This window comes from Triturus cristatus, chromosome 7 (assembly GCF_964204655.1).
Source record: "Triturus cristatus chromosome 7, aTriCri1.1, whole genome shotgun sequence".
Taxonomy (NCBI): Eukaryota; Metazoa; Chordata; class Amphibia; order Caudata; family Salamandridae; genus Triturus; species Triturus cristatus.
Genome location: NC_140590.1, coordinates 8746369 through 8771429, shown reverse-complemented (window position 1 = coordinate 8771429; position 25061 = coordinate 8746369). Strand labels below are relative to the sequence as shown.

Genomic DNA, 25061 nt, shown 5'->3' with positions numbered 1-25061 from the left:
AGTCATGGGGTAGGAACATCTTTGTCTCCACTAGTGCGGCCCTACGGTCCATAAATAGTGTGTTTTGACTCTGGCTACCTCTGCCCTGTGGGACTCTGCAGAATCTTTGCTTTCTGCCACCTCTGAAGGTGCTTGTGTTTATCTCCATCGCCCCCTCCGGGATGGCCGTGGCCTTGCCGAATTCGCAATCCGCTCAGCCTTTGATACTGTGGATTCTTTGGGCCGAGCTGTGGCGGGTTCTGTTGCCTTAAGGCGTCACGCTTGGTTTCGAGATAGCGTCTCCCTGAAAATATCCGGAAGCGACTGGTTGACTTACCCTTTGATGGGGTTTTACTGTTTGATGCTTGCGCCGAATCGGCGGTTCACCGGCTCCTTGCGGGCTTCCGTCCTCCCACTTAGGTCTTCTTAGGCCTGTCTTCCGTGGTGGTACCTTTTCATTTCGCATCCTTTTGATGCGCTCTGTGTTTAACATGGGCAGCGAGCCTTACGTCTTTTTTTTTTTTTGTGATCAAGGGTGATTCCCCCTTTTCTTGGCATCCCTTGGATGCGTTTTGCTTTGAGCCGACTGTGGGCATGCTGTGGCCATGTTCCACAGGTTGCTGTGTCTGGTCCTCTGACTGTGGTATTGAGCCGGTGGTTCAGCTAGTTAATGTCATACGGCTCGGAACTCATGTTTACGGGTTCGGTGCGTTACTGCGCTCTTTTGGCTTGGCTTTATTGCCCTAAGAGGTGTTCCCTGTTGTTTGGGGTGTGCATACTCCATGTGGGGTACTTGTATGCTATTGTATAGCTCTGCTTATCTCACCTGGGCCTGGAGATCCTGTGGGCTCCATGCGTCGCTTGATGGTCCGTTGTAAGTTTTTCCCTGGTGCCATCTTCTTATGCCAGGGTCATCCTGCCTGTTGCCTGTTCCACCTCTGTGGGAGGTTTCATGGTCTCCCCTTCTAAAGCGGTTCCTACCTGCCCTTACTGTACTAGCTGTGCTCTGGTATGGACATGTTCATGCTCCTGGCTTGTTCTGTCTCTACATATTTATGTTTATACATTTATTGCTTTTCTCAGTTGTTGCAAGTTACCGTAGGTTCCTCCTTGCTTCCGCTTACTGGGGCGATTTCCCAATTTGACAAATGCTCCCTTTTTAGTGTTCAACACTGTTCATGTCTTTTCTGGAGTGTTTGGTCTCGGGTTCTGAGGCTCTTCCCACAATTTTGTAACCTTGGTGTTTTTGGCCACTTCCTTCGGATATGCCTCTTTCCAAATTATCACCTACTATTGTTAAAGCTACGCCTGCGGGACTTGTCTTCTGATGGCCGTGGTTCTTGACTACTGCCTGCAAGTGTATATGTGGGTGGTTTCTCGCTTTGGCTTCATACTGCCCGGTCGGGCTCTTATGCTTCTTGTGTAAGCCTCTTTAAGGTCTCTGTGGCCGTTTGCCTGCTGCATGTTTCTACCTGCTTCAGCGGGTTTACGATTGATGCTATTTGACCCTATTTCCCCTTTTCGGGATTGGGTGTGCACTTGGCGTGTTTCTTGTCCCGGTGGCTATTCCTGGCACGTTGCTCAGGTTCTAGCTCTTGACTTTGGGTAGTCTGTTGGGCTCTGGTTGCATCTCTTCAGGTTCTTTCAAGCTTGGGTTGGTGCCCTCATCGTGCGCCGTTAAGCGGAGAGTAGTCTCTCTGTCGTTCAACCTGTCATTTTTATACGGGTATGGTGTAGCGCCATTTTGGCATTAGGCTATCTAACATCCTGTTATTTCTGCTCTTCCGAGTTACTTGGGTTGCTGTCTGGCTGTTCTGCAATAGTCTTCCCCCTTTATCTGTCAGTCTTTTGTCGGATCGGATGCTTGACTCTTTCTGTTCTGTCGCAGACCCAACTCCCCTTTGGGATATGGCTGTGATATCTATTCTAAGGTAAGGAATCTGCGACTAGATGTCTCTATCAGATGTACGAGTTACTTACCTTTGTAACGATGTATCTGGTAAAGAGGTTGTCTAGCCACAGATTCATTAACGCCCACCGGGCCTCCCCGTTCTGCGAGGAACTTGCCGAATGGTGTTCTCCACTGGCCTCTTCAGTTGCCACTGGGCTATCTCTTACGGGAGTTTAGTTTGTTGTACCCCTCTGAGAGTTTCCATATACAGTTAACTTCTGCTGAGGGGCTCCTTTCCTGGAATATGGTGCCTTTGATCCACTAGGAGATTCGTTTTCCTCTCCAGTTCCCCCCTCCTTTCCTTCCGCCGTTTCTATTGACTCAGTCCTAGTTTACTCTTGGTCATCCTCTTTAGTTGTCGGTTGTGTTCTGTTTCCAACCTCCGTTATAGGTGAAGGGCCAGTCTTTTCATACATTCCTACAGAGTACTGTTTTTTTCTGTGCTTCGTTCTTTCTGGATGGCACAGTTCTACATGGTAATATGTCTAGTTCTGTCTGAGCTGTTCTTCCCTTGTTGCACTCTGGGAAGGGTCTTCGCGTTGATTGCGGGGCTCTTTCGCGCGGCTTTTTCTCTTATGTGGGCAGTGTCTCATTCTGTCTTTTGCGATCCTCCTTTATTCATGGATTTTTCATCCCTCGCACTCTGTTCTCCTACTTTCAGTTTTTTTGTTGGTGGCTCCGTGTTGTGTGTGTGGAAAAATTTCTCCGAACAAAACTGACGTCAGCGCGCCGGGAGGGACTTAAGTGACCTCGCTGACGTCACGTACGTGGACAACGTCAGGACAGGGTCGTGTGGCGCCGTCCCTGGCGTGCAGAGGTGCTGCTGCAAAAATGTTTTGGATCCAGTCTGACGCCTGGGGATATTCTAAGTTAAGCAATCTGTGGCTAGACAACGTCTCTGCCAAATACATCGTTACCGAAGGTAAGTAACTCATACTTCTGCACCCTAGGATGCCTAGGTTGATGCACACGCCTGCCTTGAGGGCGTGCACTGTACAAGGCGCTCCTAATGTTGGGTTCTCCCCTGCTCTCCTACAGCACCGATGGAAAGCCTCTTCCCAAGACGGTGGATGTGATTGGGAACCTGTTGGTGGTGAGGACGGTGGACTATCTGGTGAACACGACCTTGGTCTGCGAGGCCTCCAACGCCCGTGGCACTCGCTCTGCGCAGCTTGAAGTCTTCGTCAGAGGTGAGGCCCCCGTCTTGAGATGCTTATTTTTTTGTTGGCTTTAGGGATCTGGGATGAGGACAGAATACACTCTTTCTAGTCCTACGTCTAGTGGGCCAGGTTAGCATGAATCCAGGCTCAGCTTGGGTTGTCCGCCGCAGTCGTGCTCCTAAGATGTATCTGGACTATTCATTTAGAGTTTTATATAGCACGAACATGACCACCAAGGGTATCGAGTGCTTTACAGTTTATACATCCGGCAGAATACCAGCAATCGTAACTGCATCAACAAAAAATGACAGGTTAACAGTCTGAAAATTGGTCGAACATTCTCGTGAGCCCAGCAGCTGGGCCACAAATCTAGGTTTCTGGCCTCGAATCAGATGGGGGAGGAAGAGGGGGGGGGGGGGGCAGCAAAGGCAAGAATTTCTAAATCAGGACCCCTTTGACCACTTTTTATTTTTTTGAAGAGGACCGTGGAGGAGTTCACCCTGACTTCGGGGGGGGTGGGGCGGGGGGGGGGGGGTTGGAGTTCCAGATCCTCGGTGCCATACCTGAGAAGGCTCAATTGTATGTTGTCTTTCTCTTAAATTTTGTGGTTTGATTAAAAGGGTGCTGGCGCTTCTGGAGGCTCTTGAACCACATGAGAGCTCCAGTTTCTGAGCGAGGTACAGTGGAGTCTTGAAGTGTAAGGCTTTGTGTGTCATGCATGCAATTTATAGCTGTATCCGCGCTTCATAGGATAGCAAGTCCAGAGAGATATGGTTGAATCTGTTAGTGCCCGTTATGAGCCTAGCAGCAGAGTTGAGGGCAACCCTAAGAGGAGCTGTCTTTACTGTAGGCAATCCGCAAAGCGTTGCACTACCATAGTCCAACTTGGAGATCACTAGCACTTCCACCGCCACCTTTAGGTCCTGAGCCGAATGATGGGGTTTGAGTTTGTTCAAGATACTGAGTTGGTAGTTCGCTCCTTTGGTAAGGGAGCTGATGTGCTCCTGCATGTTCAGGCTATTGTCTAGAACGATATCCAGAGAAGATGCCGAATCAACGAGGAGAGGTCTGCAGTTTAGAGCCGCAAGTTGATTCAACCATTGTTCCAAGACCGGGGAGTGCTTGTGGGGTGAGATTGGGAGGAATTCCGTTTTTAAAGCATTTAGCTTCAGGTGGTTGTGTCAGCCCGCTTTGTGATTCCAGCAGGATTGAATTGAGGGATTGAATGTCATAGGGGGAGGCGATCAGGTATAGTTGGGTATCATCCGCATACATGTGATAGTGAATGCTGGATGATTTCAGAATTTCTGTCAGAGGCTCCTTGAACAGATTGAAGAGCGTGGGAGAGAGTGCTGAGCCTTGGGGGACCCCAGTGTGACGGGTGCAGGATGGGACGGGGATTGGTTCACCTTGAAGCTTTCGGATCTATTTTGAAGGAACAAAGAGAACCAGTTAAGTACAGGCCCAGACACCCCCATCCTGTGTTTCAAGAGGTCAATTAGGTTTTGCAGCGTGAATCTTTCTGGATTCACTATGCTGTGCATTATTCTGCCATCCTGTGGTTGGGTCCGGATTCGTAGTATTTGCGCTTTTTTTTTTTTTTCGTGGCTCAGGTGGGCAACGACGTCCCACCATGTGGTGTCCTTCGTGACGTCGGCGCGCTTCTTGCGGAAGCTCCCACCTTTTGGTCGCCATCTTCAGATTCTTTTTTCTGCCGTTGGGTCTGGATCGTTGCCGAAGAGTTTCAGAATTTTGAAAGAGGAATCAAGCAAATCGACGAAGAAACAAGTTTTTCAACTACACCGGACTACAGTTCAGGTACCCGGAGCGACGAGGGAGAAGTTTAACGAACAAAACCTCGACGTTCGGAGAATGCGCTCGCAGGGGGCTACCTGAGCGCGGGGATGGACAAAACACCATTCACGTTTTGCACCAATTGCCACCACAAGTACACCCAGAAAGATCAGCATCCAGTCTGCAACCTCTGCCTGCCGCTCGACCACAGAAGCGAAGACTGCAACGCCTGCTCGGTGTTCACACCCAAGACCCTTAGAGTAAGGGAGAGGCAGAGCAGGGCAAACCACAACATGCAGGGGCCACCTCCAACGCTACGAGACTTGGGCCTCTCCAGTGGAGAAGAGGACCACATCGCCGGAGGACAGCACGGTCGTTAAGGTCCATAAGAAGACGTCGAAGGAAGTAAGGGAGTCGTCGACCCCTAATAGCCCAAGCAACACTCGAAAGAGTGAAGCAAAAGCCCCGAGCGACGCCTCGTAGAGGTGAAGCGAAGTCCTCCAAAGGAGCTCTGCCGCCGAAACACTCGACGAAAGCACCAGCCTCCAGGGACAGTCAACCGAGCAGATCTTTCGAAAAGGACTCTCAATCGGCGAAAAACCTCAGACGTCCAAGGTTGCCCTCGAGAAGGACACCTCGGTGCCGAGGAAAGAAGGGCCGACATCTTCATCGACGTCCTCTAAGAGAAGCGCTCCAACCCTCGATGCAGAGCATGCCGCCAAGATGGAGAGGAAGAAGAGGATGCTAGAGGCCGAAATGGCGAGCATCCTACAGCAGAAAAAGGACTTCGATGAGAAGATGAGTCAATACACCATCCCGCCGAAACCTTCGTCGAAAGGGACCACGAAGACGCGGAACCGCCAAACGCCTGAACTAGTCGAGGAACTGGGGGAAGACGACTACTATTTTGAGGGAGAAGGTGACCAAGATCTGCAATCAATGTCCTCGGAGGCACAAGACGTGGAATGGCATGATCTTGATGCAGAATCGCCAGAAGGTGTATACACTTACCCTTCGAGGCCTTCGCCGCCAGACGACCTAGGGATCTATAACTATACTATAACTCTGTAGCGGTAAAGGCAGCAAAAAGAGTGCGCACTGGTGTGAAATTATCGAGTTTTGTAACTCGATAGTCACCCACTGCTCTTGGTGGTCCCACCGCCCTTGGGCCCCTTACAAAAAGACTACAATATAAACAAACTGAGCGTGCAGTTCATAAATACTTCAAAAGCAAATGCTATCCAGTTTCAATATCGCACACAGTCTTCAGGGAGTCTCCTATTGTTTTCTCGTGTCCTCCTCACTCGTATCTTGGTTCTGCCGATCTACCTGTTCCCGTCGACCCGGATGCGGGAACAGGCAAATCGGCAGAACCAGAGCCCTGATGTCTACCGCGGACGAAATGCGTTGGCTGGATTGTATTAATTTTTGCTGGATGAATTAAGGGACTACGGAATAAACAAAGAATTGAGAATACAATGAGACTCCCTGAAGACTTTCTTTGTGTGCGAGTTTGAAAGTGTATAGCCTCTTGCTTTTGAAGTAGTTATGAACTGCATGCTCCTTGTGTTTTGATTGTATTACACTTTTATCAGGTTTGTGAGAAATGCCCTGCAGTTCGGTGTCTGAGGAGCTGAAGCAAGGCCTGGTTAGCCCATCAAACCAGTGCTCCCCCCCCCCCCCCCCTTGAATCTGTGGGTAGAAGGCACCTTTTAAACCTGGAGGAGCCCCCTTGAACCTGCACTGTAAGCCCACCCCTTGAAGCTGTGCGCGCTGCCTCCAACCCTCCTTAGACCCCTGGGTGCCCCCCTCCCCCCCAGGCGCCCCCCTCCCCCCCAGGCGCCCCCTCCCTGAACCCCTGGCTGCCCACCTCCTGGAACCCCTGGCTGCCCCCCTCCTGCTTTGAACCAGTGGGTGACTCCCCCACTTTGAACACTTGCGCCCCTGTTTCACTGTTCGTGTGGGAGCTTTAAGCAGCAGTCACTGGGGTGGATGGGGGCTTTATGCAGCAGTCGGTGGGTTGGGGCCTTTATGCAGCAGTTGCTTGTGCGATGGGGCCTTAATGCAGCAGTTGCTGGTGCGATGGGGCCTTTATGCAGTAGTTGCCGGTGCTATGGGGCCTTTATGCAGCGGTCACTGGTGCAGAGATGGGAGGTTATGCAGTAGTCACTGGTGCATGGATGAGTGCTTTATGCAGCAGTCTCTGGAGGGACGGTGGCTTTATGCGGCAGTCGCTGGAGGGACGGTGGCTTTATGCGGCAGTCGCTGGAGGGACGGTGGCTTTATGCGGCAGTCGCTGGAGGGACGGTGGCTTTATGCGGCAGTCGCTGGAGGGACAGTGGCTTTATGCGGCAGTCGCTGGAGGGACGGTGGCTTTATGCGGCAGTTGCTGGAGGGACGGTGGCTTTATGCGGCAGTCGCTGGAGGGACGGTGGCTTTATGCGGCAGTCGCTGGAGGGACGGTGGCTTTATGCGGCAGTCGCTGGAGGGACGGTGGCTTTATGCGGCAGTCGCTGGAGGGACGGTGGCTTTATGCGGCAGTCGCTGGAGGGACGGTGGCTTTATGCGGCAGTCGCTGGAGGGACGGTGGCTTTATGCGGCAGTCGCTGGAGGGACGGTGGCTTTATGCGGCAGTCGCTGGAGGGACGGTGGCTTTATGCGGCAGTCGCTGGAGGGACGGTGGCTTTATGCGGCAGTCGCTGGAGGGACGGTGGCTTTATGCGGCAGTCGCTGGAGGGACGGTGGCTTTATGCGGCAGTCGCTGGAGGGACGGTGGCTTTATGCGGCAGTCGCTGGAGGGATGGGGGCTTTATGCGGCAGTCGCTGGAGGGATGGGGGCTTTATGCAGAAGTCTCTGGTTGGATGGGGGCTTTATGCAGAAGTCTCTGGTTGGATGGGCAGTTATGCAGCAGTCTCAGGTGGTTGGATGGGGCTTTATGCAGCAGTCGCTGGTGGGATGGGGGCTTTATGCGGCTGTCGCTGGTGGGATGGGGGCTTTATGCGGCTGTCGCTGGAGGGATGGGGGCTTTATGCGGCAGTCGCTGGTGGGATGGGGGCTTTATGCGGCAGTCGCTGGAGGGATGGGGGCTTTATGCGGCAGTCGCTGGAGGGGTGGGGGCTTTATGCGGCAGTCGCTGGAGGGATGGGGGCTTTATGCGGCAGTCGCTGGAGGGATGGGGGCTTTATGCGGCAGTCGCTGGAGGGATGGGGGCTTTATGCGGCAGTCGCTGGAGGGATGGGGGCTTTATGCGGCAGTCGCTGGAGGGATGGGGGCTTTATGCGGCAGTCGCTGGAGGGATGGGGGCTTTATGCGGCAGTCGCTGGAGGGATGGGGGTTGCGGGGAGTAGCCACCTGAAGGGTGTGGGACTCTGCGGGGAGTAGCCACCTGAAGGGTGTGGCTAGTGGTGGAAAGATCATAAAAGGAATCTGTGGCACTAATCACTGTTCAGTGGTTACTTGGTGCTTCTTGTGATCATGGGAGGAGGGAGGAACCCCTATCAACTCCTGCCAGAAAACTTGATCCCATGTGGCCCATTAGTAGGTTCATACGTAGGTGGTCTTGAGAGGTCGCTGAGCGAGGTCCATGGATGGCCAAGAGATGGAATGTGTGGCCCACTAAAGTCTGTTGGCGTCTTGGTAGGTGGACGCTGACGAGGTCCATGGTCGCCAAGAGATGGAATGTGTGGCCCACTTGAGTCTATAGGTGGTCTTGAGAGGAGGATGCTGAGTGAGATCCATGTGTGGCCAAGAGATGGAATTGACAGCCCACTCGAGTCTGTAAACTCCAGACTGTCCAGAATGCCTCAGGCAGACTGATCCTCGACATCTCCCGTCGTACCTATATCACCCTCCGGCTCCGCGTTCTCCACTGACTTCCAGTCGAAAGAAGAATAACCTTCAAACTCCACACCCAGGCATACAAAACACTGGACTCCCATATCTGAACAGCCGCCTCTGCTTCCACGCACCCAAAAGACATCTCGAATTTGCCCAGCTCTCTGGCCACCTTCCCACCTTCAGCTAAGACTAGAATGAGCGGAAAGTCCTCATACCTCCCAGCCAAAGCCTGGAACACCCTCCCCCTCAACATCCGGCAATCCCCCACACTGCCCCAGTTCATGAAGGACCTCGACCTGGCTTTTCGGATGACCCCAGTACTCAACGGAGCTGCCCCTTTTTACCCCCAGCGCATTTGAGACCCTCACGGGTGAGTAGCTGCACTTTAACAACCCCGATTGATAGGCGATCTTAGTAAGTGGTCGCTGAGGGAGGGTCATGGGTGGCCAAGAGATGGAATTCATGGCCCACTAGCGGATTCCTCAGTAAGTGATCTTAGCAGGAGGTCACCTAGTGAGAGCCATGGGTGGTCAAGAGATGGAATTTATGGCCCACTTGAGTCTGTAGCTGATCTTGGTTGGAGGTCACCTAGCGAGAGCCATGGGTGGTCAAGAGATGGAATTTATGGCCCACTTGAGTCTGTAGCAGATCTTGGGTGGAGGTCACCTAGCGAGAGCCATGGGTGGTCAAGAGATGGAGTTTATGGCCCACTAGCGGATCCATCGGTAGGCGATCCTGGACACACCTGTGGATTCCTGCCCTGCGGAGCTGGCAGTAGGGTCGGATCAGTTGCAGGGGCTCGGTCACGGCAGGTGGAGGCCGGCGTCCTCATCCTCCTATGCAGATGAGGGTTGCTGCACGTCATTTGGCCTTGGGTTTGAAAGGGTCCCAAGTCGTGCAAGGATGGTCAGTCCTACACCTGCCCATGTCGGTCTGCAGTGGGGTCAGCAGTGAAGGCTGGGCTAGGATCTGGCACTGCCCGCTTTTGAGGTTCCCTCAGTTGAAAGGTGTGTTTGGTCTGAGCCGTGAGCATGTGCCGGATTGTGGGGAGGACCCCATGGGTGGATCCAGCTGCAGGGGCCTCGACTGGTTGGTTGGCTGACTGGGCTGGGTAGAAGATTCTGTTGGGTGGTGTCCAGGGCTTGATGCCTTAGAGTGGGTGGGACTCTGCGTTTTTAGCCTCTCCCTCCATGCCAGTCGGCTCCTTGGCGTGTGATGCCTTCAGCCCTGCCCTCTGAATTTGTCGGCAGTGGGGAAACTCACCCACCGCCTGGCATCAAAGTTCGGTCTCCACATCTGGTCAAGTGAAGAGAGCTTGAAGAGAACAGGCCAGAACGAAGGAGTCCTGCATGCCATGGGGCAACTTGGCAGCGACTGGCTAGTGCCCCCAATTCTCGGGTGCTGCCCACATATGTCTCTTATACCTTTGCTGCCCTTCGCCCCGCGTCTCAGGAACGGATGGACATGTTTTGTTTATTGTAAAGAGCGCCATCTTCTGGAGCACGAGGAGAAACTATCTGAAACCCAAGTGTGGGTCCAGTCCTCTCCTTGCTGTCGTGCAGCATGGATAAAGGAGAGGCTGGCACCGGCTCACAGCAAGCAACACACAGGGTGCCACCACCCTGCGGTACCACCGCTGCCTAGGGTACCACCTGCATAGCAAGCAACAGTGTGCCACGACCGTGGAAGGTACCGCCCCACACAAGGTGCCACCATCAAGGAATGCACCACCGCAAAATGTACCAGCCCACACAGCAAGCAGCACATAGGATGCCACCACAGCAGTAGGTACCATTCTGAACAAGCCACACATACGGTGCCACCACCCCGAGGAATGTACCACCTGCACACCGTGCCACCACCACTGCTTAGGGTATCACCTTACACAGCAAGCAACACATAGGGTGCCACCACCACTGCTTAGGGTGTCACCACCGCAGAATGTACCAGCCCACACAGCAAGCCACACATACGGTGCCACCACCCTGCACACTGTGCCACAACCTCTGCTTAGGGTACCACCTACACTGCAAGCAACCCAGTGCCACTACCACGGATGGTACCAATCTGCACAGGGTGCGACCACCATGGAATGTATCGACCTGCACAGGGTGCCACCACCGTTGGAATGTACCACCTTGCACAGGATGCCACCACTGCAGAATGTACCACCTTGCACAGGATGCCACCACCGCAGAAAATACCACCCCGCACAGGCTGCCACCACCGCGGAATGTACCAGCCTCCACAGGAAGCAGCACATACAGTGCCACCACCCTGAGGAATGTACCCCCTGCACAGGGTGCCACCACCGCGGAATGTGCCACTCCACACAGCAAGCCACTAGGTGCCACAACCGTGGAAGGTACCACCCTGCACAGCAGGCAACACGTAGGGTGCCACCACTGCAATAGGTACCATTCTGAACAGCAAGCCACAGGGTGCCACAACGACTGAGGGGTCCACCCTGCACAGTAGGCCACCACCGCTGTTTAGGATACCACCTTACACAGAAAGCAACACATAGGGTGGTACCACCCTTCACAGCAAGCAAAACATAGGGTGCCACCAACCCAGAGGTAACACCGCTGCTTAGGGTGCTACCCTGCACAGCAAGCAGCACATAGGGTGCCACCACTGCAGAAGGTACCATACTTTACAGCAAGCCCCAGTGTCACCACCACGGAATGTACCACCTTACACAGGCAACACAGGGTGACACGACCCCCAAGGTACCACCTCGTACAGCATGCAACAAATAGGAAGCCATGACCCCCAAGGTACTACAGCGGAAGCCACCACCCCACCCAGCAAGCAACAGATAGGGTGCCACCACCCCGACTGTACCACTGATGCATAGGTAACCACCCCCACATAGCGAGCAACATATAGGGGCCACCACTACCGCTTATATTTGGGAGAGGATGTCGCCTTATGGCTAGAGCAGACGACGTCCAAGCTTGGAAACCAGGTTTCGAGTCTCGTCAACGACGCTCAACATCCTGTGATTCTGGGCAAATCACGTTATCTCCCTGTGCCTAACAAATTAATGTGTCCTCATGTAACGAAACTGGTGCTATGTAAAGTGCTCTGATACGCGATATCTTTGGGTCTAGTCCGCCCTATATAAAACTCTTAAAGAAAAAAAAAAGAGAAAATATATTGAGATCGCATAAAACACAAGGTACCACCACTGCTGCATAGACTACCAGCCTGCATAGCAAGCAACACAGAGGGTGCTGCTTCTGCTGTGAGGTACACCTGCTGCATAGGTTACCACTCATCCATAGCAAGTGACACATGAGGTCCTGCCAGAGACATGCTACCAGCGTGGCATAGGGTATCGCTCTCATAGTGAGCAACAAATTGAGTGCTGGTAGTGCCAAGGTACCACTGCTGCATAGGGTACAACTCCTGCATAGCAAGCAATATATAGAGTGGACCACTGCTGCATACGGTACAATCCCCTAATAGCATACAACACATAGGGTGCTGCCATTGCTTCAGTGTGGCATAGGGTACCAGCGCCACACAGGATACCACCAGTGAAGTGTGCCACCACAGGTAGGATAGCACCAACATAGACGGTGCCACCACTGCCCAAGGTACTACTGGTGCATAAGGCCCCACGTAGCATACAACACATAGGTGACCACCACTGTGTAGGGTGACGCTAACATCAAAGAATAAATCCTCCCTCTCAACCTCTGTTTCTATTCTGGCATCCCCCGCGTCGCATCACAAGATTAGTGACGCACATGGCAGCATAGCATTAACTTATTCTTTTTCACACTCCTTTTCAACATTTTTATTTACATCTACAAATCATGGACTGTTCAATAAATATTTAAATATCAGAAATATACATTCACTATCGAGAAACAAACAAATTATCAATAGCTTCCACTAGCCCTGACTTCGCTCCTGCTTTTACTGTTGGCTGCTGTATGGTGATGTTTCGGTGGGTACTCCTCTCAGCAGACCTTCTTCAGGACCAACCTTCAGTGGCCTTAAAACGCCACAAAGTTCAGGGCGGTCTTCATCTACAATGCATTGAAATCAATAAATAGCACTTTTCATGTCATAGAACACTACCAGTCTATAGTAAAGTTTAGAGACAGGTACACGGGAAGGCTAGAAGTGATTCCAAAGCAGAAAGACACCAAGAGAAGATTATATTTTAAGATATTTTGTTTATCAATAGAGCCTCTCTACTCTGAAAAACAAAATACAATACCACCTCCTCTCCCGAACCTAAACGTACAAGTGCGGTACCCTTTCTTATAGTTTAAGGGTGACGGTACTGCCACTTTTTAGGCACCAATACCATTAGGGTAGTACCAACACATAGGGTGTTGCCACTGCCAAGGTTACACGGCTCCATCGGGTGCCACCTCCCACATAGCAACATAAAGGGTGCCCCCGCAAGTAGGGTTCCACTGCATGGAGTAGCACCACTGCTGAGGTGCAGCAGTTGCTAGGGTACCGATGCCGCATATGGTGCCTCCACCACTAGGGCCCTATACAGTGGTCAGGCCCTAGTGGTGGAGGTACCATACTTGCGTTGGCACCCTTTATGTTGCTATGTGGGAGGTGGCACCCAATGGAGCTGTGTTGCCGTTGAGAGTAGAGAGGCTCTATTGATAAACAAAATATCTTAAAATCTAATCTTCTCCTGGTGTCTTTCTGCTTTGGAATCACTCCTAGCCTTCCCGTGTACCTCTCTCTAAACTTAAGTACTATAGACTGGTAGAGTGCCTCCTTTGTGTAGGGTGCCACCACGTAGAACCATGTAGAGTGCCTCCTGCGTGTAGGGTGCCACCACGTAGAGTGCCTCCTGCGTGTAGGGTGCCACCACGTAGAGTGCCTCCTGCGTGTAGGGTGCCACCACGTAGAGTGCCTCCTGCGTGTAGGGTGCCACCACGTAGAGTGCCTCCTGCGTGTAGGGTGCCACCACGTAGAGTGCCTCCTGCGTGTAGGGTGCCACCACGTAGAGTGCCTCCTGCGTGTAGGGTGCCACCACGTAGAGTGCCTCCTGCGTGTAGGGTGCCACCACGTAGAGTGCCTCCTGCGTGTAGGGTGCCACCACGTAGAGTGCCTCCTGCGTGTAGGGTGCCACCACGTAGAGTGCCTCCTGCGTGTAGGGTGCCACCACGTAGAGTGCCTCCTGCGTGTAGGGTGCCACCACGTAGAGTGCCTCCTGCGTGTAGGGTGCCACCACGTAGAGTGCCTCCTGCGTGTAGGGTGCCACCACGTAGAGTGCCTCCTGCGTGTAGGGTGCCACCACGTAGAGTGCCTCCTGCGTGTAGGGTGCCACCACGTAGAGTGCCTCCTGCGTGTAGGGTGCCACCACGTAGAGTGCCTCCTGCGTGTAGGGTGCCACCGCGTAGAGTGCCTCCTGCGTGTAGGGTGCCACCGCGTAGAGTGCCTCCTGCGTGTAGGGTGCCACCGCGTAGAGTGCCTCCTGCGTGTAGGGTACCACCACGTAGAGCGCCTCCACCGTGCAAGGTACCACCACGTAGAGCGCCTCCCTCCACCGTGCAGGGTACCACCACGTAGAGCGCCTCCCTCCACCGTGCAGGGTACCACCACGTAGAGCGCCTCCCTCCACCGTGCAGGGTACCACCACGTAGAGCGCCTCCCTCCACCGTGCAGGGTACCACCACGTAGAGCGCCTCCCTCCACCGTGCAGGGTACCACCACGTAGAGCGCCTCCCTCCACCGTGCAGGGTACCACCACGTAGAGCGCCTCCCTCCACCGTGCAGGGTACCACCACGTAGAGCGCCTCCCTCCACCGTGTAGGGTACCACCACGTAGAGCGCCTCCCTCCACCGTGTAGGGTACCACCACGTAGAGCGCCTCCCTCCACCGTGCAGGGTACCACCACGTAGAGCGCCTCCCTCCACCGTGTAGGGTACCATCACGTAGGGCGCCTCCACCGTCTCAGGTACCACCACGTAGAGCGCCTCCCTCCACCGTGTAGGGTACCACCACGTAGAGCGCCTCCTGCGTGTAAGGTACCACCACGTAGAGCGCCTCCTGCGTGTAAGGTACCACCACGTAGAGCGCCTCCTGCGTGTAAGGTACCACCACGTAGAGCGCCTCCCGCGTGTAAGGTACCACCACGTAGAGCGCCTCCCTCCACCGTGCAAGGTACCACCATGTGGAGCGCCTCCACCGTGCAAGGTACCACCACGTAGAGCGCCTCCACCGTCTCAGGTACCACCACGTAGAGCGCCTCCCTCCACCGTGTAGGGTACCACCACGTAGAGCGCCTCCCTCCACCGTGTAGGGTACCACCACGTAGAGCGCCTCCCTCCACCGTGTAGGGTACCACCACGTAGAGCGCCTCCCTCCACCATGTAGGGTACCACCACGTAGAGCGCCTCTCTCCACCGTGCAGGGTACCACCACGTAGAGCGCCTCTCTCCACCGTGTAGGGTACCACCACGTAGAGCGCCTCCCTCCACCGTGTAGGGTACCACCACGTAGAGCGCCTCCCTCCACCGTGTAAGGTACCACCACGTAGAGCGCCTCTACCGTAGGGCACCCCCTCCATGACGTCAGCACTAGCAGGGTCTCCAGCCCCTGCATGGGTGCCACAGTCGCGAGGAGTCGCTCTCCCTCGGCCTCCGCTTCATCTGCGCATCACCAGGCGTGTGCTGCCCCGGGACACGGAGCTCGTCTTTGTGAATCAGCAGGGATGCGAAGATGGCTGACCTACATACAGCCCGCCCACCCTTTGTGCGCGGAGTGGGCGCGGGCTTCTTGGCTAACAAGGCGTGGAAGTATTGGCACCGACACGTGGCCGCTTCGGCTCCAGGGACCCACTGACTCCAGCTCTGCCCAATGTTGTCTACATCATCTCCGGAGTGGTGGAGTCTGAGACAGGAGGCCTGCAGTCGGTGGGGATATCTGCAAGCACTGCAGGGTCCCCTAGGGTGCAGGAAGGTCATGGGGGGGCTACCAGGGTCCCTGGAGCTGCAGGAAGCCCACCAGGGTCCCTGGAGCTGCAGGAAGCCCACCAGGGTCCCTGGAGCTGCAGGGACCTCGCGGGGAGCCCACCAGGGTCCCTGGAGCTGCAGGGGCATCGGGGGGAGGCCACCAGGGTCCCTGGAGCTACAGGAATCTCAGGGGGTGCCGCTGGTGTTCCTAGAGCTTCAAGAAGCCCCCCCCCCCCCGGTTAAAATCCAGCTGTCCCCAGAGAGGCCGATCGACTGTCTTCTCGAGGTTCGTTTTAAGCTGGGGGGTGGGGGAGGGGGGTGCAGCCTTGGCAGAGACACTACTACAGGCTTAAAGTTACCACAGCTGCTAACTTTATAAGCCCAATATGTCAAATGAAGGAATTGGACATGGTGTCCAGGCCACAAGCTTGGAGTCCGATCCGACATTCCATCTCCTGTGGGCTCCAAACTTCAGATGCCGAAGATCTGTGCTGTGTATGCCTTTAAGTGCCCTCCCCTGAGCCCATTCTGTTCGCATTCTCCGCCTGCAGCTCCCCCCCCCCCCCCCCCCCCCCCCACACACCCCCCATAGTGGTATATTCAGGGCACACTCAACGGCGTCGAAGTACACTTGTTCCGATGAGGAGAGTGCCAAACTCAAAGCACAGACCCTCCTAGACGACAGAGAGGTGGGTGGAGAGAGAGAGAGAGAGGTGGGTGGAGAGAGAGAGAGAGAGGTGGGTGGAGAGAGAGAGAGAGAGGTGGGTGGAGAGAGAGAGAGAGAGGTGGGTGGAGAGAGAGAGAGAGGTGGGTGGAGAGAGAGAGAGAGAGGTGGGTGGAGAGAGAGAGAGAGAGGTGGGTGGAGAGAGAGAGAGAGAGGTGGGTGGAGAGAGAGAGAGAGAGGTGGGTGGAGAGAGAGAGAGAGAGAGAGGTGGGTGGAGAGAGAGAGAGAGAGGTGGGTGGAGAGAGAGAGGTGGGTGGAGAGAGAGAGAGAGAGAGAGAGGTGGGTGGAGAGAGAGAGAGAGAGAGGTGGGTGGAGAGAGAGAGGTGGGTGGAGAGAGAGGTGGGTGGAGAGAGAGAGGTGGGTGGAGAGAGAGGTGGGTGGAGAGAGAGAGAGGTGGGTGGAGAGAGAGAGAGAGGTGGGTGGAGAGAGAGAGAGAGGTGGGTGGAGAGAGAGAGGTGGGTGGAGAGAGAGAGAGAGGTGGGTGGAGAGAGAGAGAGAGGTGGGTGGAGAGAGAGAGAGAGGGGTGGGTAGAGAGAGAGAGAGAGGGGGGTGGGTGGAGAGAGAGAGAGGGTGGTGGGTGGAGAGAGAGAGAGAGGGTGGTGGGTGGAGAGAGAGAGAGAGGGTGGTGGGTGGAGAGAGAGAGAGAGGGTGGTGGGTGGAGAGAGAGAGAGAGAGAGAGGGTGGTGGGTGGAGAGAGAGAGAGAGAGAGAGAGGGTGGTGGGTGGAGAGAGAGAGAGGGTGGTGGGTGGAGAGAGAGAGAGAGAGGTGGGTAGAGAGAGAGAGGTGGGTAGAGAGAGAGAGGTGGGTAGAGAGAGAGAGGTGGGTAGAGAGAGAGGTGGGTAGAGGGTGGAGAGAGAGGTGGGTAGAGGGTGGAGAGAGAGGTGGGTAGAGGGTGGAGAGAGGTGGGTAGAGGGTGGAGAGAGAGGTGGGTAGAGGGTGGAGAGAGAGGGGTGGGTAGAGAGAGAGAGAGAGGGTGGTGGGTGGAGAGAGAGAGGGTGGTGGGTGGAGAGAGAGAGGGTGGTGGGTGGAGAGAGAGAGAGAGAGAGAGGTGGGTGTAGAGAGAGAGAGAGGTGGGTGTAGAGAGAGAGAGAGGTGGGTAGAGAGAGAGAGAGGTGGGTAGAGAGAGAGAGAGGTGGGTAGAGAGAGAGAGAGAGAGGGTGGTGGGTGGAGAGAGAGAGAGAGAGAGAGAGAGAGATGTGGGAGAGAGAGAGAGAGAGGTGGGTGTTAGAGAGAGAGAGAGAGGTGGAGTAAGAGAGAGAGAGAGGTGGGTAGAGAGGTGGGTGGAGAGAGGAGGTGGGTAGAGGGTGGGTAGAGGGTGGAGAGAGAGGTGGGTAGAGGGTGGAGAGAGAGGTGGGTAGAGGGTGGAGAGAGAGGTGGGTAGAGGGTGGAGAGAGAGGTGGGTAGAGGGTGGAGAGAGAGGTGGGTAGAGAGAGAGAGAGAGGGTGGGTGGGTAGAGAGAGAGGGTGGTGGGTGGAGAGAGAGGGTGGTGGGTGGAGAGAGAGGGTGGTGGGTGGAGAGAGAGAGAGAGAGAGAGAGAGAGAGGGTGGTGGGTGGAGAGAGAGAGAGAGAGAGGGTGGTGGGTAGAGAGAGAGAGAGAGACCAGGACCCCTCGTGACGAGGCTTCCATGAGTATACACCGCACCCCTCGTGACGAGGCCTTGTGTATACGCCACACCCCTTGAGACAAGGCCTTCACACCCCTCGTGACAAGGCTTCCTTGAGTATACACCACACCCCACGTGACCAGGCTTCCTTGAGTATACGCCACACCCCTCGTGACAAGGCCTCGTGTATACACCACACCCCTCATGACAAAGCCTCCTTGAGTATACATCACACCCTGTGACAAGGCCTCCTGGAGTATACACCGCACCCCACGTGACAAGGCCTCGTGTATACACCGCACCCCGCGTGACCAGCCTTCCTCGTGTATACACCACACCCCGCGTGACCAGGCTTCCTTGAGTATACACCGCACCCCGCGTGACCAGGCTTCCTTGAGTATACACCGCACCCCGCGTGACCAGGCTTCCTTGAGTATACACCGCACCCCGCGTGACCAGGCTTCCTTGAGTATACACCGCACCCCGCGTGACCAGGCTTCCTTGAGTATACACCGCACCCCGCGTGACCAGGCTTCCTTGAGTATACACCGCACCCCGCGTGACCAGGCTTCCTTGAGTATACACCGCACCCCGCGTGACCAGGCTTCCTTGAGTATACACCGCACCCCGCGTGACCAGGCTTCCTTGAGTATACACCGCACCCCGCGTGACCAGGCTTCCTTGAGTATACACCGCACCCCGCGTGACCAGGCTTCCTTGAGTATACACCGCACCCCGCGTGACCAGGCTTCCTTGAGTATACACCGCACTCCGCGTGACCAGGCTTCCTTGAGTATACACCGCACCCCTCGTGACCAGGCTTCTTTGAGTATACACCGCACCCCGCGTGACCAGGCTTCTTTGAGTATACACCGCACCCCGCGTGACCAGGCTTCCTTGAGTATACACCGCACCCCGCGTGACCAGGCTTCCTTGAGTATACACCGCACCCCGCGTGACCAGGCTTCCTTGAGTATACACCGCACCCCGCGTGACCAGGCTTCCTTGAGTATACACCGCACCCCGCGTGACCAGGCTTCTTTGAGTATACACCACACCCCGTGACAAGGCCTCCTGGAGTATACACTTCACCCCTCGTGACCAGGCTTCCTTGAGTATACACCGCACCCCGCGTGACCAGGCTTCCTTGAGTATACACCGCACCCCGCGTGACCAGGCTTCTTTGAGTATACACCACACCCCGTGACAAGGCCTCCTGGAGTATACACCGCACCCCTCGTGACCAGGCTTCCTTGAGTATACACTTCACCCCTCGTGACCAGGCTTCCTTGAGTATACACCGCACCCCGCGTGACCAGGCTTCCTTGAGTATACACCGCACCCCGCGTGACCAGGCTTCCTTGAGTATACACCGCACCCCTCGTGACCAGGCTTCTTTGAGTATACACCGCACCCCTCGTAACAAGGCCTCCTGGAGTATAGACCACACCTTGTGCTACCAGGCCTCCTTGAGTATACACCGCACCCCGCGTGACCAGGCTTCCTTGAGTATACACCGCACCCCGCGTGACCAGGCTTCCTTGAGTATACACCGCACCCCGCGTGACCAGGCTTCCTTGAGTATACACCGCACCCCGCGTGACCAGGCTTCCTTGAGTATACACCGCACCCCGCGTGACCAGGCTTCCTTGAGTATACACCGCACCCCGCGTGACCAGGCTTCAATGAGTGTGCAGTGCCATACTCATGACATATCATCTTGAGTATAAACACACTTCTTATTGCATAGACTATACCAAGCGTGCCAAGGCTCCTTGTGACGAGTATGTCACTCACTTATGCCGGCACCTCCTTGAATATACAGCACACGCCAGTCTTTGCAAAGCATTCTTGAGTACATACCACACCCTTTCGTGACCAGGCTTTCTTGATCTCACATTGCACTCCTTATGATGTGAATATATATTGCACCTCTCAGGACAAAGCTATCTTGAGCACACATCGTGCCACTTGTGTTTAAGACTATAGACTGCACCCCAAATAACAAGGCTTCCTTGCTGTACACCGCACCCCTCGTGATTGGAATATACATCACGCCCCTTGTGACGGGGCTCCGAGTGCCATATACTACACCCTCCTTGAGAAGTCCATCTTGAGCTAATAGATCCCCTTGTGACGAGTATACACCTTATGCTCATGACAAGACTTGAGTGTACCCCACACTCCCCTCTTTCCAAGGTGTCCTTGAGGGCACACCACGAGATTCATGACCAGGCTTCTTTGCCACACCCCTTGCAACAAGGCTTCCTAGAATTAGATCGCCCCCTCGTGACAAGAGTATACACCTGTGGCTGAACTTCCTTGACCGTGCAGCCACACCCCTTGTAACCAGGCTCCGCTGAGTATATGTCACCTGTATCTTGCCATGGTTAGGAACACACGCTCTAGTTGAACAGCACATGCCATATTAACCTTGGCGCCAAACTGCCTGTACTCTACAGTCGTCCACGTGATATCAAAGTGTGTTGGACATGGTAGCCGGTGTACAATTAAATACTCTTCGAGTAACCTCCTGGTTTGCTGAAATGTTCTGCTTGAAGCGCAGTGAGCTTTTGCATGGTCCCCAATGCCCCGCCGACACCTCCAGCACTGCTGCACGCGCAGGTAGGGCTTTGTGGGATTCTTCGGCATCCTCCACCCCAACACGCATGTTTACACTTGTGCATTGATTGGCTGTGATTTTTTTCTTAACGTGACTCTGGAAGCATCTACCAACACACCTGTGTTTCTTTTATCCAGAGCGAGCCCTGGAGCAGGAGGCGGACCGCACCGGAGCCATCATCGGCGGCATCATCGGCGCCCTTTTACTCATCGCGCTGGTCGGCGTCATCCTCTTCTTCGTCTTCTTCAGAAGTCGGAAGACCAAAGACAAGGGATCTTACACACCCAATACTCGCATCTTTGGCAACGGGGCCACCTCCCAGGAGTTTGCGTATCACGAGGACTCGGACCTGGGCAAGCCCCTTCAGGGAGCCCCGGGCCTCGCCGAGGAGATGCCACGCACTCATGCCGACGACGAGGACGACGAGAAGCAGAACTATGAGCTGCTGGAAGAAGATGATGAGCGCTTCAATGAGGTGGGACCCATGCTCCAGTTGAGACCCCACATCCCTCACGACGCCTACCTGGACGATGACATGGAGTCGCAGAACGATGGCTCCATGATCTCCAAGACAGCTGTGTATGTCTAGGGTCCTGGCCTCGAACCCTATGAGCAGGACGTCTTCTAGGGGAGGAAAGTGTGTACCTCCGATGCCTTCACAAACCTGTAGGTGCCACAGCAACGGATGGCTTGCCAACTTGGAACACTTGCGGGATTTGATCCATTTGCCATCGTCCAAGGGTGCACACGAGACTCTCTCCTCTTCTAGAGACTTAAAGACTTAATGACAGTGAGTTTCTTGGCACATCTTGTTAAAGACTTGGGGGTTGCATATTTTAAAACTATCCTGCCATGCAGGAGGTTCTACCTACTCTTTGTTGAACGTTACCCAGTGGACCCCGTTCCATTCTCTTTGCATCGCTTTTTGATCCACTCTACACTGAAAGTGACTGGCGGGGTGGCCATCTTGTCTTGGGTGTCAGGGATCTGGCATGGGAGGTACAAGGTTCCTGGCTGTGGTGGGCAGATGGTATGATCCGTGGTACTGGCGGGGTGGCCATCTTGTCTTGGGTGTCAGGGATCTGGCAGGGGAGGTACAAGGTTCCTGGGTGTGGTGGGCAGATGGTATGGTCCGTGGTACTGGCAGGGGTGGCCACCGTGACTTTGGGCATCTGGGATCTGGCAGGGGCGCAGATGGCAGGATCCATGGGTGATGGGAAGCTATGGTGCTGGAAGGGGTGGCCATGTGGCCATGGGTGAGTGGAAGCTCTAGATCTTGCAGGGACTGGCATGGCTAGTTAGACGGCAGGTCTCCTTGTGGCTCATGAGGATTGTCCAGTCCAGTTCTGGCACTGTGGGCTTCGATCCAGTGTGTCAGAGCAGGATCTATATGTGGTGCCTCACCTCACCTAGGGGCTCTGCAGACACCCATGGCGTTGTACCCAGTACCAGGTGGGCTGCCAATGCTGACCTGGAGACCCGCTCCCCCCTGGACTCCCGCAGACGAGGCTGGGGTGTTGCGAACAGGGAGGGTGCTGGCTGACATGTCACGACTACTCTGCGGGGGACACTACTTTTATTATGGCCGATGAAGGAATAATTTTTTAAGATGTTCATTTGTAAGTAAATTATTAGTGTAGCAACAGTGTTTTGAAATGTTTTGTAAATGGCTGCTTTCGTTCCAGACGGGTGGGGGTTCCTCGTGGGCGGGGGGATTGGAGATTGAGTGTTGGGGTGCGTTGCAGCGCCTCTTTTGTTTACCTCCACTCTTGTAATCAACAGTTTGAGATGTTTTCCACATTTGCTCTGTTTTTGATCAGTAAAACTTATTTTTTCTTTAAATGGGTATTGGAATCTTAATGCTCCGCCCCTTTTACCTCTCACCCCTTGCATGCGCTCTGCCTTGGATGAGAAGGACGTTTCAGAAGGTTACATTTTCCTCCTCTTTCCTAAAGCTATATTTTATTGTAATTGTATTTATATAGCGTTACTACTCCTGACGCGGCGTCAAAGCACTCTTTCGGTGAGTAGCCCTCTGCTCCAGAACACACAGGATTAGTGGTGAATTAGTATAGTGAAATATGGACGTAATTTGAGCGTTGGCTAGGTTCGTCTGTTATTGGATTGAAAAGGATAGTGGCAGGATAGAGGGGAATGGTCTAGAAAGTTGTTTTTTGGACGTCTAACCACACCTTTTACCACTTTAACAAAATATGCTGATAATAAATGCTGCATTAAAATCTATTCAAGTGACTCCACCCCCCACTACACCCTTGACATCAAATGGAGAGCAGCTGAGGCAGTGAGGGGTGGATAAAGGCCAGTGGAGAGCAGCTGAGAGTGCAGGGTGGATAAAGGCCAGTGGAGTGTGGCTGGGGCAGTGCGGGTGGATAAAAGCCAGTGGAGAGCGACTAGAGCAGTGCGGGTGGATAAAGGCCAGTCGAGTGCAGCTGAGACAGTGAGGGGTGAATAAAGGGAAGTGCAGAGCGTCTGGGCCAGTGTGGGTGGGTAAAGGCCAGTCGAGTGTGGCTGGGGCAGTGCATGGTGGAAAAAGGCCAGTGGAGTGCGGCTGGGGCAGTGCAGGTGGATAAAGGCCAGTGGAGAGAAGCTAGAGCAGTGCGGGTGGATAAAGGCAAGTGGAGAGCAGCTGAGTGCAGGGTGGATAAAGGCCATTGGAGTGCAGCTGTGGCAGTGCTGGGTGGATAAAGGCCAGTGGAGTGTGGCTGGGGCAGTGCATGGTGGAAAAAGGCCAGTGGAGTGTGGCTGGGGCAGTGCAGGTGGATAAAGGCCAGTGGAGAGAAGCTAGAGCAGTGCGGGTGGATAAAGGCAAGTGGAGAGCAGCTGAGAGTGCAGGGTGGATAAAGGCCATTGGAGTGCAGCTGTGGCAGTGCAGGGTGGATAAAGGCCAGTGGAGTGTGGCTGGGGCAGTGCGGGTGGATAAAAGCCAGTGGAGAGCGACTAGAGCAGTGCGGTGGATAAAGGCCAGTCGAGTGCAGCTGAGACAGTGAGGGGTGAATAAAGGGAAGTGCAGAGCGTCTGGGCCTGGGTGGGTAAAGGCCAGTCGAGTGTGGCTGGGGCAGTGCATGGTGGAAAAAGGCCAGTGGAGTGTGGCTGGGGCAGTGCAGGTGGATAAAGGCCAGTGGAGAGAAGCTAGAGCAGTGCGGGTGGATAAAGGCAAGTGGAGAGCAGCTGAGAGTGCAGGGTGGATAAAGGCCATTGGAGTGCACCTGTGGCAGTGCTGGGTGGATAAAGGCCAGTGGAGTGTGGCTGGGGCAGTGTGGGTGGATAAAAGCCAGTGGAGAGCGGCTAGAGCAGTGTGGGTGGATAAAGGCCAGTCGAGAGCAGCTGAGACAGTGAGGGGTGAATAAAGGGAAGTGCAGAGCGTCTGGGCCAGTGTGGGTGGGTAAAGGCCAGTGGAGTGTGGCTGGGGCAGTGAAGGGTGGATAAAGGCCAGTGGAGTGTGGCTGGGGCAGTGCAGGGTGGATAAAGGCCAGTGGAGTGTGGCTGGGGCCGTGCAGGGTGGATAAAGGCCAGTGGAGAGAAGCTGGGGTAGAGCGGGTGAATATAGGCCAGTGGTGAGCATCTGGGGCAGTGCAGGGTGGATAAAGGCCAGTGGAGAGAAGCTGGGGTAGAGCGGGTGAATATAGGCCAGTGGTGAGCATCTGGGGCAGTGCAGGGTGGATAAAGGCCAGTGGAGAGGAGCTAGGGCAGTGCAGGTGGATAAAGTCCAGTGGAAAGTGGCTTGAGTGATCGCATGGGTGGATGTAAGTTTGTACAGGGACCATGTACTATGTTTCTTTTACTAGGGTGCCTTTTTAGGGCCGCATGTTGCTTGTACGCTGCTCTCCAGAGTCTGGTGGCTGCCTTTTCATTTTCAGGGCTCACCTACTGACACCTGTAGCCGTCTGCTGGAAGAAGTATTTTGGACAAGGTCATTACATACATTTGGTTTTTGTCCGCCCATTGCTTGTCACTGGTTGAATTTCTTCTCGCTCATGTTTGCTCATTCAGTGGACTTTCTTCCTCTTCTTGTGAGAGTCCCTCCCCTGGAGAAAGCCGCCTTTACCAGTCTAGGAATTGAATTACTTGTATCCTTGCGCCTACATTCATGGGACTACTTCTTTTCCTTTGCTGTTAGCACTATCCCATAGTCACCAGATTTTGAGAAACAAACACCGGTACGGGCCAGACATAATTAGTACTAAAGCCTTTAGATTTACTCCTATATCTGGCCTGTCTTTTTTTTTTTTTTGTTTTTTTTTGCATAACCTTGTAAATATATGCATACACACAGCTTGTAAATGAATGTGCTTGTATATGTGTGTACATACACACACACACACGTACGCGCTAGGCGTGTAACTCTGTGTCTTTAGAGAACCTATGAATGGAGTGTATATCTGCTTTGCAGAGTGACCTGACCTTTGTCTGAAAAACCAGGAT

The 25061-nt window shown here is 54.4% G+C and overlaps 1 protein-coding gene across 4 annotated transcripts in view; it reads left to right on the top strand.

Annotated features, from left to right (window-relative positions):
- Positions 1-25061, top strand: part of NECTIN2 (nectin cell adhesion molecule 2) — a 303490-nt gene that overhangs the window by 87733 nt on the left and 190696 nt on the right. For 2 of the 4 annotated variants that reach the window (XM_085615479.1, XM_085615478.1), the window contains 2 exons: positions 2969-3120; positions 20756-22460. In XM_085615479.1, coding sequence (XP_085471605.1) covers positions 2969-3120; positions 20756-21207 — 604 coding nt within the window. In that variant the 3' untranslated portion in view covers positions 21208-22460. Of the gene's footprint in view, positions 1-2968; positions 3121-20755; positions 22461-25061 lie in introns of those variants that run through there. The other 2 variants (XM_085615476.1, XM_085615477.1) reach the window with 1 other exon arrangement.